Source organism: Nicotiana tomentosiformis, chromosome 2 (genome assembly GCF_000390325.3).
Source record: "Nicotiana tomentosiformis chromosome 2, ASM39032v3, whole genome shotgun sequence".
Classification (NCBI taxonomy): domain Eukaryota; kingdom Viridiplantae; phylum Streptophyta; class Magnoliopsida; order Solanales; family Solanaceae; genus Nicotiana; species Nicotiana tomentosiformis.
Window position 1 is genome coordinate 16459081 of NC_090813.1, and position 12734 is coordinate 16471814.

General features: G+C 35.6%; 1 protein-coding gene and 1 long non-coding RNA gene across 8 annotated transcripts; one reads left to right on the forward strand and one right to left on the reverse strand.

Annotated features, from left to right (window-relative positions):
* Positions 1-4116: 4116 nt before the first annotated feature.
* LOC104111673 (uncharacterized) lies at positions 4117-12473 on the reverse strand. Of its 5 annotated transcripts, none has more exons than XR_011413704.1 (4): positions 12243-12472; positions 9260-9348; positions 7469-8388; positions 4117-4471 (listed from the first exon to the last, which is right to left on the reverse strand). It is a non-coding gene; the product is annotated as an uncharacterized lncRNA (long non-coding RNA). The 5 variants fall into 5 exon arrangements; XR_011413705.1 differs by lacking the exon at positions 4117-4471 and adding an exon at positions 4652-6879 and having other exon boundaries at positions 12243-12473; XR_011413703.1 differs by lacking the exon at positions 4117-4471 and adding an exon at positions 4652-4678 and having other exon boundaries at positions 12243-12471.
* LOC104111672 (myb-related protein 2-like) lies at positions 8310-10942 on the forward strand. Of its 3 annotated transcripts, none has more exons than XM_009621419.4 (6): positions 8310-8511; positions 8608-8684; positions 8960-9020; positions 9124-9202; positions 9297-9366; positions 9923-10942. In XM_009621419.4, exons 1-6 carry the CDS (start codon positions 8310-8312, stop codon positions 10658-10660), a joined length of 1227 nt encoding a protein of 408 aa, XP_009619714.1. In that variant the 3' UTR covers positions 10661-10942. The 3 variants fall into 3 exon arrangements, with proteins under 3 accessions (XP_009619714.1, XP_009619712.1, XP_009619713.1); XM_009621417.4 differs by having other exon boundaries at positions 9905-10800; XM_009621418.4 differs by having other exon boundaries at positions 9127-9202; positions 9905-10800.
* Positions 12474-12734: the final 261 nt, after the last annotated feature.

A 12734-nucleotide genomic window follows, 5' to 3' on the forward strand; every position in this document is an offset into this window, starting at 1 on the left:
GAAAAGAAACCATGCAGCTTAGGGAAGAGCTCAGAAGAGATAGGGAAGCTCATGCCCAACAGATTTCCACTCTTGTGAAAGCATTGACCGCCTCTATATCTCACCCATGAACCTGTTCCTTTCTAGTGTCCTTAGTCTCTTTTGCTATCCCAATGATGCTTTAATCCTTTTTCTCTTTCTGTTCTAGTCTGAGTAGGTTACAGTATGTTTAATTTATTTTGTTCTAATGGTTTAAGACAAGGCCCTAGGCTTATTTTGGCACTACTAAATGACTTCTCTTATACTACTTTAATGCTTCATACACTATTGGATCATCAGCCTAGATTGTTTGCTATGATAATTCTTGAGCATGTGTTGTAGCCTGTATGGCCTTGAATTTTACATTAATTGTGCTTCAATGTCTAACATCTTTTAATTTTTTTTGATGATACCAAAAAGGGGAAGATAAGGTTGGGGGTGTTGCTATGAATATGTATGCCTATGGTGTAATGTACATGTTGATTGATTGCGACTTGTTATGATTACTTGGTTCTAGTGTGTACAAAGTATGTCATCATCAAAAAAGGAAAATTTATTGAGTATTGAGATTTTGATGATTAACAAAGTTTGTTTAGATGCAATGTTCGAAGAACCAGGTCCTCAACGTAGCTGCTTAACTATTCTAAGAACTAGCTCCTCAAGGTAAAGGACCAGCTCCTCAGGTTGATGATTGAACGTCTGTGCAAGACAGTAACTTTATCTTAAAGTTACTCAGGTCCGAGTTTGGTGGAAGAAGACTGCTACATGAGATAAGGGTTGTTGCACAAGAAGATATGGATAAATCAGTAAGAGACAAGAGTCCCAAAACTTGTGGAGTCCTTGGAACAGTAGGAGTCCTATCAAACGAGAAGCTGACTATGCATAGGACTCCTAGAAGATCTTGAAGTCCAGGCGTTTAAATACTATCTATTTTGGACTTCTGAGATTATCCTTTTACACATCAACTGAAGAACTGCATTTTGTACACTCTAGTCGAGTATCAGGGTTGTGTTCTTCTTGAGTCAGTCTAGTGAAATGTGTTTTAGGAAATTGAATTGTAATCAAAGTGTCACAAACAATTAGTGAGTTGGAGTGAGTGTTTTCTTTACAAGTTAGAGTAACTTGTGAATCAAATAGTCGTAGTAGGCGTACTAGAGAGTATTGAATTACAGTCTCGTAGTTGATACATTTTGGCTCATTGCTCTAGTGGAGTTGAAGTTGAAAATCCTACATAGCAGGTCGTGGTTTTTGTACTTTTTGAGCCGAGTGATTTTTCACGTAAAAATTATTGTGTTTACTTTACTGCTTATTTTACTTTACGTTTAAGGAACACGGTAAAGAATCAAGTTCTTTAGTAATTCATACGGGCACTCAAACTAACAAAATATGTGTGCATAAAGTATAAACACAAATCATGGGGGAAGGAGAGGGGGGGGGGGGGGGGTGTAACTGTTGTCCGCATTTTGTTCTTTTCTTTTCAGGAGCATGGTATCTAAGAGCCAAATAATCTAAAATTTCACCATAGTTATGAAAGTAGTTCAACTTGTAGCTATAGCTAACTACATTAAAAAAAAATATATATATTATTAAAATCTAAGAAAAAGTTCACGCAAAACATATACTGTAATCAGTCTGACGTTATACAATAAGTAGTTTTTTGTTCCTAATACCTTTCATAACAACACTTACCTGCGAAGTATATATGTGAGGTAGCTCTAGTTCTACAAATACTTCACGTACTCGAATTGCAGATTTAACAGAATGCTTACTTTAGACTCATATATACTATTCCATCTGAAAGCATGATGCTGTTAAAGTGTTAGATAACTATGCTATGAAAAAATAATACGTCTCTGCAAATAAGAATATCCATCTATTAATTTCTGTTGCCTTTAATTATGGGATTTCAAATAAACGATTCTTGAATTATTTTTGATTAATTTAATTTAGGGTGAAGATCATAGTCATGTGATCTAAAATCGCAGGGAAACCTAAGGTTATAGCCTTATAAAGCATTTATTCCATAGCATAATTTGATCAATTTTAGAGGCAGAAGTTGAAACTTCCCATGTGCAAAAGTTGCTTCCTTTTGAATGATATTTTAGTTGAAATGACAAGGACCAACGTTAAAAGTTTCAATGGGTTGCAACAATTTAACGTTATCCTATGGGTTCAATTTTAAAACTTTTAGTATTTAATCCATTATATTTTTAAAGTTATGGGTTCATATCCACTATTTTTGTAATTTTAATAAATTTTTACATATAATTTTTTTACACCACGTCAAAAGTTATGTGTTCAGTTGAACCCGTTAGTTGTTGACTACATCCGCCTCTGAACGTCCAAATTGTGTAGCAACGAGTACCGGATGATATCCCTGAGTGCTGCATCATTTTTAAGAGCTCATTTTCCAATTTCAAATATGTAGAATTACAAAAATCATGTAAAATTATTAAGTATTAGTTTTACGCAGGATGTTAGCGCAATTCCTCACTTTTATTTGGGCTTGAGGTAGAATATAATTTGCGACTCACATACTTAATTTTTAAAAAATAATACAAGGTTAATTATAAATGAAAATTTAGATAAATAAAGGTGAAGCAACCAACAATATAACTTCATTAAAAATAAGATAGAGGGACGAGCATCTTCTTTAACCTAAATGCCTAAATGTAAAACTATAAACTAAAATACCTCCTAGCAAGCTTGAAATTCGTTTAAGGAGATGCGGGAACACAGTATGCAAAGTTGTTATCATACAGAGAGGATTAAAAAGCAATTCAGGCTCTTTTGGTCAATATTTATTAGATTGAAAATAAAAAATAAAAAATATGGACTAAAAAATATTGTACCGAAAAGTTGTGCGTGTTTTTCGGCGACTGTGATTTTTGTGCGAGACAGTGAAAGTCTTGTGATTTTTCTTATTAGAAAACATAGTTATATGAATTTGACGAAAAAAAAAGTTATGTACACTAGAACAGAAGTAGACTTATAGAATACGAGTAGGTATCCAAAGTGGTGCACTCGTGGAAGCAAAAGTAAAGCTAACCATAGAAATGTAGAATAGAGGATTTCTTGTACAGTAAAGTTAGTTACTTCAACCTGCAATATTTTGTAGGATCGAATACGTTAGCAATGGCTAGAAAATCTCTGAGTTCCATTCTCAAAATAAAACCATAATACCTGTGGCCAGTCATTAAGATCGCTAACCAAAAAAAAAAAAAGCTAACCTTTTTGACAAGTTGATTAAAAAAATTCTTTTTCTTTATCTTTTGAAATCGACTTTCTTCGAATTAATAGTCAAAATATTAGGCATGAGGGGAAGAGAATAGTTAGTGCAAGAAACAAGATTCTAGCATAAGTAAAACAAAGATTAATATCTAAAAGCATTAAAAATATTTGACAGATTGGAGGATAAAATCATAGATTATATGCATGTTGTTGATTGTTTAGAAGCATCTAAAATACTAACAAGCAATCAATTGTTCCTAAAAAACGGGTAGCCTGGTGCACAAAGTATATTGCGTTCACGCAGGGTTCCGATATAATGTAGACAATCTACCCTAATGCAAGTATTAATGACTACTTCCACGACTCGAATCCGTGCGGAGATAACTTTGTCGTTGCTCCAATGCTCCCTTCAACTGTTTCTATTTCTAAATTAGTTGAAATCTACTACATGGAGATCAATTTTATCCAGGTTCATTTCATTCGAATGGGAAACATAGACCAAGAAATTCTATGACCCATGGCTTTAGGTTTGAGTTAAGATTCTGAAATTCCAATCCCTAGAATCCAGCTTTAATTATCCCCTCACAGCATAATCCCTTTTCCCCATTGAGAATAGCATTCTGTGGTCATTTCTATCAATTTTAAGCCAATCATTGACTAGTCAGCCCACCCCACCCCCAACTACTCGAGAGATGATTTTAATTGTTCTTATCTTCTTTTTTTGTTTAAGTTTCTTGTCCTTCAAAGTAAAATTAAGTTAACCTCAAAAAGGAAATGGAAGTACAAGAAAGAACAAGAGCACATATTCTCTGCTTTTAAGTGGAGAATATATCATGCAAATAACACAAAGGAAACAACAGAGGATAAGAAGAGGAAGAAAATAAATTGGATAGAAAAGAGCAAATGGGGTTCTATTCTAAACTGTATGAAAAAAGCGAGAAACAACAGTCATGGCTTTTTGGCAACACCAAGGATAAATTAAGTACTTTCTTGTGACATGCTTATTAGAAAAGAGCTTGGGTCCTTCAAAGCAGTGGCGGAGTCACATTGGCCCGATGGCGCTCAATTGAATTCCTTTTGTTGAAAGTTACCCTATGCATAGGTGAAATCTTTTCTTACGTATATATATTGAATGTTGAATCTTATTAAAACAAGGAAAACTTCCAGATGTGTCATTTTAGCATTTTTTTGAATCCACTGGTCCTCGATCCTGCCTCCGCCCCTGCTTCAAAGAGACATGACATTAAAGTTATTACTACTACATGTTTGTAGCAAAAACTCAACCAGACCAAGTTGTTAACCTTCACAAACCAAGATTTTCCAAGATGAATTAGATGATAGTGTGTTTTGTTTTACATTGATAGGAGAAAAGCTTCCCATTTTCTGTCCTCTCTGTTCATCCTTTCCCTTGATGAAGCCGAGGATGGTCCTTTGAAAAATTAAGATCACTACTTAAAAAAAATCATCTGTCAAAGTCTTTGTGGACAGAATTACTCGATATCTATGCTAGTAGGATTAACATGTACAAATTCCAAACTTCAGGAAAAGGATTAGCTCTGAGGGGTGGGCACGAGGTCCCAGTCCCGAACCCGTCGGCTGTCGGTGGACTGCTCGAGCTGCTCCCGCGGCGAGAGCGGGTCGCCGCGTGCCGGCCGGGGGACGAACTGGGAACGGTTCCTTCGGGGGCCTTCCCCGGGCGTCGAACAGCCAACTCAGAACTGGTACGGACAAGGGGAATCCGACTGTTTAATTAAAACAAAGCATTGCGATGGTCCCTGCGGATGTTTACGCAATGGACAAGAGTGGATTGCTCTGGCGGTGAGCACCCTCCACTTCCAACTAAGAGGTTGTGAGTTCGAGTCACCCCAAGAGCAAGGTGGGGAGTTCTTGGAGGGAGGGAGCCGAGGGTCTATCGGAAACAGCCTCTCTACCCCCGGGTAGGGGTAAGGTTTGCGTACACACTACCCTCCCCAGACCCCACTAGTGAGATTATACTGGGTTGTTATTGTTGTTCTCATAAGCAAAAATGAATCTGGTTATATGCGATGAAAGAACATTAAAAAACATGGAAACTCTCATATTGATCAGAGCATCAGAGAAAGTATTCAGAGCTAGCACTTGCTACAACTACCCTTATGCCAGAAAAAACATTTGAGATTCTGTTTACCACTTCAACTAAAGGTTGTAATAGATTCCTTTAAACTGAATACAAAATGCATTACTCCAAACTCCATAAAATATTCTAACATATAATAGTCACCTTATTCTTTATTTTCTGCAAAAGTTCAGTTCAACTGAAACTAATGTGCATATCATGTCAAGATGAGGAATTTTCACTTTTTTTTTTTTTTTTTTTTATCAAATTGTATCTAATTAAACATACAAAACATAAGCCTAACCAATAATAATGTCAATTTTTCTTTTTCCTTTTGGAACCTAGCGTTTCTTAATTTTGCAATGCAATAACCTCATTTTGTTCAACAGCGGCAGATTTTCAACTTGTATTCTCAATAGCCAAAAGGTAGACCTAGGTTCCAATGCTTAGTATGCGAATTTATTCTGCATTATATTGGCTGTTCATCAGTTGATAATATTCTTTGCTTATTTTAATAGGCTGTGTTAATATCCAGGTTATAATCCATTAGCCAAAACATGAAATGAAGGGTGTGGCATGCTTTTCAACTAACATATCATAGCCATTAAATGAAACTTGAAGGACTGATCCAAGAAAATATTCAAAGTATAAATGATCTCCAGGATCAATTCCTTGATAACAGTAACAAGATTCTCCTTTGAAAATATTATCCAATGTAATCGTCTATATCTATACAGTAGATTGAAATGCTACACAGCTCAATTTATACTAAAAAGCTTCCTCCCTCCCTCGATCAATCGATGCGCACTACACTCTTTTTTACTCATTGTAATAGTTCCTAATATATTCCTATGAGCAAACATGAAAAAACAGATATACACTTAATAACACAAAGTAAACGAGGCAGAGGTGCAAAATAGGATAAGCCTTTAGCTTAGTATGAGTTCCCTGAAATCCCTACAAAAACTAAACAGATAAAAGAGAAGGGCAAAAAAAGTTTCACAAAATTAGGATGTTCTTTTAAGAAGAAAACTATATATTCAACATATGAGGATAAATTAAGTTTCTCAAGCTTGTCCAAGAAAATAGAACTACGATTAAAAACAAAGTGAACTGTATCTTTATGTGTCGTATGGGCACGTTTCAACCCATAAACGGGCACAAAAGTTATTTTGTAAGAACAGGATATATAGATTCTTCAAGGGTACCTCCAAAACCAATTAAGACTTAAGTCAAGGGATCGGTAAATAGGGATCTTTCAGTTGCGAGTAGTCATATTTTCCATCAAACAAGTATTGATTTATTTATTCTTTTGAAAGGGATCCCAATGCTTTGGAGATGGCCATTTCATACCAATAAAAGAATAGAAAACTTTTAGCTGGAGGTCCTCTTCTCTCTATTTTAGGCTGAATAAGTACCAAGTTTACTGAAGGAGACAACAAGATAGTATTCTTCATTCGATTCCTAGCCTTCAGACCAAGCGAAGAAGCATCTCTCCACTATTTCTTTTTATTTTATTTCTTCATCCATTTTCCCTATTCACATAAATTTTAAAATACCATAGAATGAACAGAATGCTCAAGATATTCAAGAAGTTCATATCACTATGTACAGGCCAAGATGTTGCATTAAAGTTATTAACCATCTAAAACTGGCATGCTTGTGTCTATACCGTGTCTAAACATCATAGCACTGGACAGAGCAAAGAGGCGCTGCTGCAGGCCAACACCAACATAAATTGCGCACCCCGCTCCCCATAAAATTAAAAAAAAAAACGTGCAAGACCTCGAAGGGACATTCAAACTTCATAAATAGATGAATTTTTCCTCATACCTGAAATAAATATATGCAAGCACAAATCTAGGGAAATGGGGAAATGAAATTGAATAGCATGACATGGCTTGACAAACAAATAAGAAAGAAAAATTATTACTAGCAAAGCTTTGGTAAAACAATAAGGTTTAGAAACTCAAGACACTAGATTATTTACTTTTGCCAGGACAAGCTATAATCAACATAATATTCATAGAACGTCCATAACTAAACAAACTGAAACCAAAGAAAGAATGTTCATTTTTTTTGTTTAGGCGTTCAATAGGAGAACCATCTCAACCATTTTCTTACCTTTTTGCCTTTTTTTCTTGCATGTATCTAATTCCCAGTACTAGATGCTGCAGTCAATAGAATCTTCCATTCGAAAGCGTAGATGGTGTTGTAGTTTTCAAGACATCATAGATAGTGGATTCCTCCCGTCTCCATCAGGAAAAAAAAATATTCCACTATTACTTCTCGGAATATGGTTCCCAAACTTTGCCAGATAAAGAATATGTTTGCATAGAAAAAAGTCTTTGCTGGATCAATTCTTGTACCTATTGTAAGGTGTGTAAGTGTTTCAGGAACTTATAGTGCAGAGGAATATAATGCATGGTGCCTTTCCCGTAGATTAGAAAGCGAACTTGCATTCTGGACCCATAAATGTGTAAAACCAACACCTTTATCTTTAGCTGCTATGAAAATTAGATTGGTTGAGAGTCGGAGGCAAATTCAGGATCTAGAATCATTGAGTTTACAATGAGTGTAATCTTATTATATATATACATTTTAAATGTTTTTTTCTTCGTATATATACCTGGTTCGAGCAGAAAACAATTGGTTCAGTTAAATCCATAGAATCTTGCCTTATATCTTTTTTGTGGATTTGGTCAAAGAAAACAATGAGATATATATAGAGTTGTAGCTGACACCTTTGTTTAACCAAATGTAAAACAATGTTATATACTGTGAGGAATAGTAAAGAATCATTACTTGCTATTAAAAAGGTAAGAAAAGACTGGAGTCACTGAACCTGAAGCGACATCAGATTCCTTCCACGTACGTGACAAATACTTTGTCGCCCATCATTCCTATAAATCCTACCGTAAGACTTATTTGCTGATCATCATATATTCATATTCAAGGCCAGAAGATGTACCATCACCACCAAGCTGCCAATATGCACCCTTCGACAAGAATGTCTTTCCCCGAAAGGCATCTGTTCCTGCAAGCTGGGAATGTCAATGGAGACTCAGGGCTTGTTCTTTCGACCGATGCTAAGCCAAGATTGAAATGGACAGCAGACCTCCATGAGAGGTTTATAGAAGCAGTTAACCAACTAGGTGGAGCAGACAGTAAGTGCACACAAAATTTGTTAATCTGGATAAGCTCCATATATATGTATGTTATTTTTCATTGAGATAATTAAATTCACCATTCTTCTTTTGCAGAAGCCACTCCGAAATCAGTTCTGAAACTTATGGGGATCCCGGGACTAACCTTGTACCACTTAAAGAGCCATCTTCAGGTTAGTTTTTATTCATTCCTTGGTTTACAAAATTAGATGTGAAGAAACTAGACATTTCAAGAGGGAAAATCAGACATGAAAAACCTTCATAACATAGCTGCCATACACCATTCCAAACAAAAAACATTTGGTTAAGAGCGAAAAAATCTGCCAAATCAACTGGAAAGACCGTTAAAATTGTTTATGTCAAATAATTGAAGAGCAAACCTGTCATTCAGTCATTCAGATACGTTTGAATTGCTCATGAAAATCTAATTTTCTATTTTGGCTGGCAGAAATACAGACTAAGTAAGAACCTCCATGGACAAGCAAATATTAGCGGGGCCAATAAATCTGGTAAGAAAAAGAAATCCAATATTTTTCAAGGATATATATATCCAGAAAGCTTCTTCCACAGATAGAGAACCTTCATATACTTATTGTTTGTAAATAATTACAGCAGCCAGTATAGAGAAGATATGCGAGAGCACTGGAACCCCTATGAGCAATATTCCAAGCATTGGACCCCAACAAAACAAGTACGAATTAAGAGAATTGAATTGTTAATATCATCCTGCTTCATGTCCAAACCATACCTTACACTATCGCGACCATAAATTTCTTTTTGTCCAGCAACATACCAATAAGCGAAGCAATACAAATGCAAATTGAAGTCCAAAGAAGGCTGCATGAACAGCTTGAGGTAAGAAACTGTTGCAAAATTTCTCTTACATAAGTTTAGTTAGAACCATAAAAGCCAATGTGGAATATGTTAGTAGCAACAGATGAGACATCCTGTGTCATAATCTGAAGAAAAGTCAGAAGCAATAGATTGTTGAAACATTATCAGGCATTTTCATTTTCATTAAAGAATATTGATTTACCAGAACCATATTTCTCATATTTGTGGAAACAAGATAATGGAATAACAGCTTGAGCAAGTAGTTTAATAGTCCTAGTCCAAAATAGAGATTTTGCTCTAAGGAGTAATAATTTAACAATGTGATTCTATGCAAAAATTACTAGTAATGAAGAATCTTCCTTACGGGCTTCTGATGATGACTAATTGAACTCCAATATATTACTTAGTCTATTTTCTGGTCCCAGATAGTGCTTTTGTTTTAAGACTTGACGATCCAAATTAAGAGACTCTGCATAGATTTACTTCTATCCAAACTTTACAAGTCAATGAAAGTTTTCCTTTGCTGGCATCTAAATGAGGCATAATTGAACTGATATAGGTGCAACGACATTTGCAGCTAAGGATAGAGGCTCAAGGGAAATATTTGCAAGCTGTGCTTGAGAAAGCACAAGAAACCCTTGGAACACAAAACTTGGGAACAATCGGATTAGAGGCAGCCAAGGATCAACTGTCTGATTTGGTATCCAAAGTATCCAACCAATGCCTTAATTCTGCTTTTTCAGAGATAAAAGAACTTTCAGGATTTCACACCCCACAAACACAAGCAACCCCGCCAGCAGATTGCTCAATGGATAGCTGCTTAACGTCCTCTGAACGCCCCCTGAGGGACCTGCGGGAAATGCATAATAGCCAGATTGGTTTGAGGCCTTTAAACTTCGGACCATGTACGAAGGATATTGAAAATGAGACCAGGTTACAGCAGACTGAACTAAGATGGCGTGACGACCTCAAGGAGAACAGAAAACTGTTTCCCAAAATGGATGGGGATTCAGAAAAAGAATTTACCAAAGAGACAAGTTGGAGCAACTTATCAATGAACATTGGACTTCAAGGAGGAAAACGGAATGTTAGCAGTACCTACTTTGATGGAAGACTTAATGGAATAAATGCAGACAGTAAACTATTTCATCAATCTTCTGAGAGAAGTGATTCAATGAAACCAGAGAAGCAGATATCGTCACAAGAGTATGAGCTGCCTTACTTTGCTCCTAAGCTGGACCTAAACACGGATGACCAAACTGATGCTGCTTCTAGTTGCAAGCAACTTGACTTAAATGGTTTCAGTTGGAGCTAAGAGATCTCATCTCCACACAGAAGGCGAAGCATGACTAATTATGTCTCATCTCCACCCCGGAAGAAAATAATGTGTAAGAATAGAATTCCAAATTATATATGATACCACTGGATCTGCTGGGATCTCATTTTCTGATCTAATATTTAATATTCTGGGTTGCATAGTTTTTATCAGTACAGGATATGCATAACCTTTAGCAGTTGAATGTTCCATATATCTATAATTCTTGAAGTAAAAAGCCTTTGCAAGGTCATATACAGAAACCAATTCTAATCAAACAAATCATGTGTTAAGCACTTTCCTCCATTTGCAACTTCAGAAATATTGCAAATGCTTCGTCAATGAGAATCAAGTCTTTAACTCCACAAATCAACATAAGCTCTCCGAATTATGTCTAAATATAAGGAGCAGAAAACTGTATTACAAATCCATGTTTAGGGGATGGAGAATCTATATAAACATATTTTATAAGAAAATATATCATTCTTCCTCAATTCAAGCTCTTCAACAAAGATGAGAGAAAAGGGAAAAGAATTGAAGTGGTGTTCTTTGAGTCAGTTGACAATCAATAATAGATTTCTTCATGCTAAGACTGAAGGTTTTATAACTAATCAGAAATAAGATCCATTCTAAAGCAGTTTTCTCAAGTATCACCCGAACAACTAAAGATGAAAAGCAACACAAGTGATATAGATAACTACTTTGGCCTATGAATAAACATCAAAAATAGAGAATTAGTATTTCTCCGTTTACAACTTTTTATAGCGAATGTTTCTGTCCAATTTCCCGTCTTATTCTTTTAACATCAAAATTGTCTTTACACTTGTTGTTTGTTTTGGATAATACACTTGGATTAATTAATAATTTTGCTCCTGTATTGACCAACATCCGGAATTTCATCACCAAATAAGCATATGGCAGCAATTATCTTCATACCAAAACACTCATGTACTACATGCCATAGGCTTGAACAAACAAAATATCCTATAGATGTACACAATTGCAGAAATTCAAAGTAATAGGAGTATAATGTTTTGAGAGGCCCATTCATTACAACCTTCGCTTAATAAGAAAATGAACCTTGGGCCTAATTCAAACCCTAAAAGCTAGCTAGAGAATTACCAAAGACCATATAACTTATAAGAAGACTAAATTCACATTCCCCGCCCAATTGGATCCCATGAATTAAAATTTCAGTAAAGACGTCAACTACCAATAGCCAAAGAGTAAGACACAGTACACTTCAACTATAACTTCTTAATAACAATTACAATATTTATGGAATGTGTAAAATAGGCGATTCTACCATTGTACAGCGTCTCACCATTTTGAAACAAGAATCAAAATAGAAAGTGAAAGCCAAATTACAAGAAAAGTAACATCCTTAATCTACCAAAAAAGAAAAGGAGAATCTGTTTTGTTGATAATGATACTCGAGTGAACAGTAAATAAAAAAGGGCCTAAAGAGACAAATTCCTCTTGTATATATATGCTTCAAATGAGTTGTTACCATTGATAAGGTATCGAATTTCTTCTTTTATAAAAAGAGATCTTATCTATATCTGTCTGCATGAATGCATACCTTACAAGGAAAAAGAAAGAAATGCCCGTTCGCCATTCTCAAAAGCTTTAGTCACGTGATCTCCTGTTTGGAGTGATCTTTTACTTTCATGGAAATTCGATACAAGTTTTGTCAAATGAGATAAGAATGACAAAATTGACAAGACAAGACAGCTAGAGGATGGCCCATTCCAAAATGCTACAATGACTTTGGGCCGAATACAGGCCCAAATAACATATACTCTAAAGATGAAATTGGCACTTTAATCCCAGGGGCAATGAAACAAATAGGATCATCTGGTGCCACTGTTAAAAGTTTTATTAAAAAAATTTTGTTTTGAATTTGGAGAAGTCTTATGGTGATTTGTCGGGTTCGAGAAGAGGGGAGGGTGATTTTAGAAGTATCGGGAGAGTTGATCAGGCAGGACATTGCGTGATTTTAAATCTTCGATGACATGACCATTGATAGGAAGGTGTGGAGGTCGAGCATTAGGGTGGTAGGTTAGGAGGTAGC

What these genes read in the sequence shown, in the direction of transcription:
- LOC104111672 (XM_009621417.4), top strand. Translation starts at nt 8,310, where the DNA reads ATGTACCATCACCACCAAGCTGCCAATATGCACCCTTCGACAAGAATG. An exon ending in ACTTAAAGAGCCATCTTCAG is followed by an intron (nt 8,685 to 8,959) that starts GTTAGTTTTTAT and finishes TTTGGCTGGCAG; the next exon opens with AAATACAGACTAAGTAAGAA. An exon ending in GGCTGCATGAACAGCTTGAG is followed by an intron (nt 9,367 to 9,904) that starts GTAAGAAACTGT and finishes GAACTGATATAG; the next exon opens with GTGCAACGACATTTGCAGCT.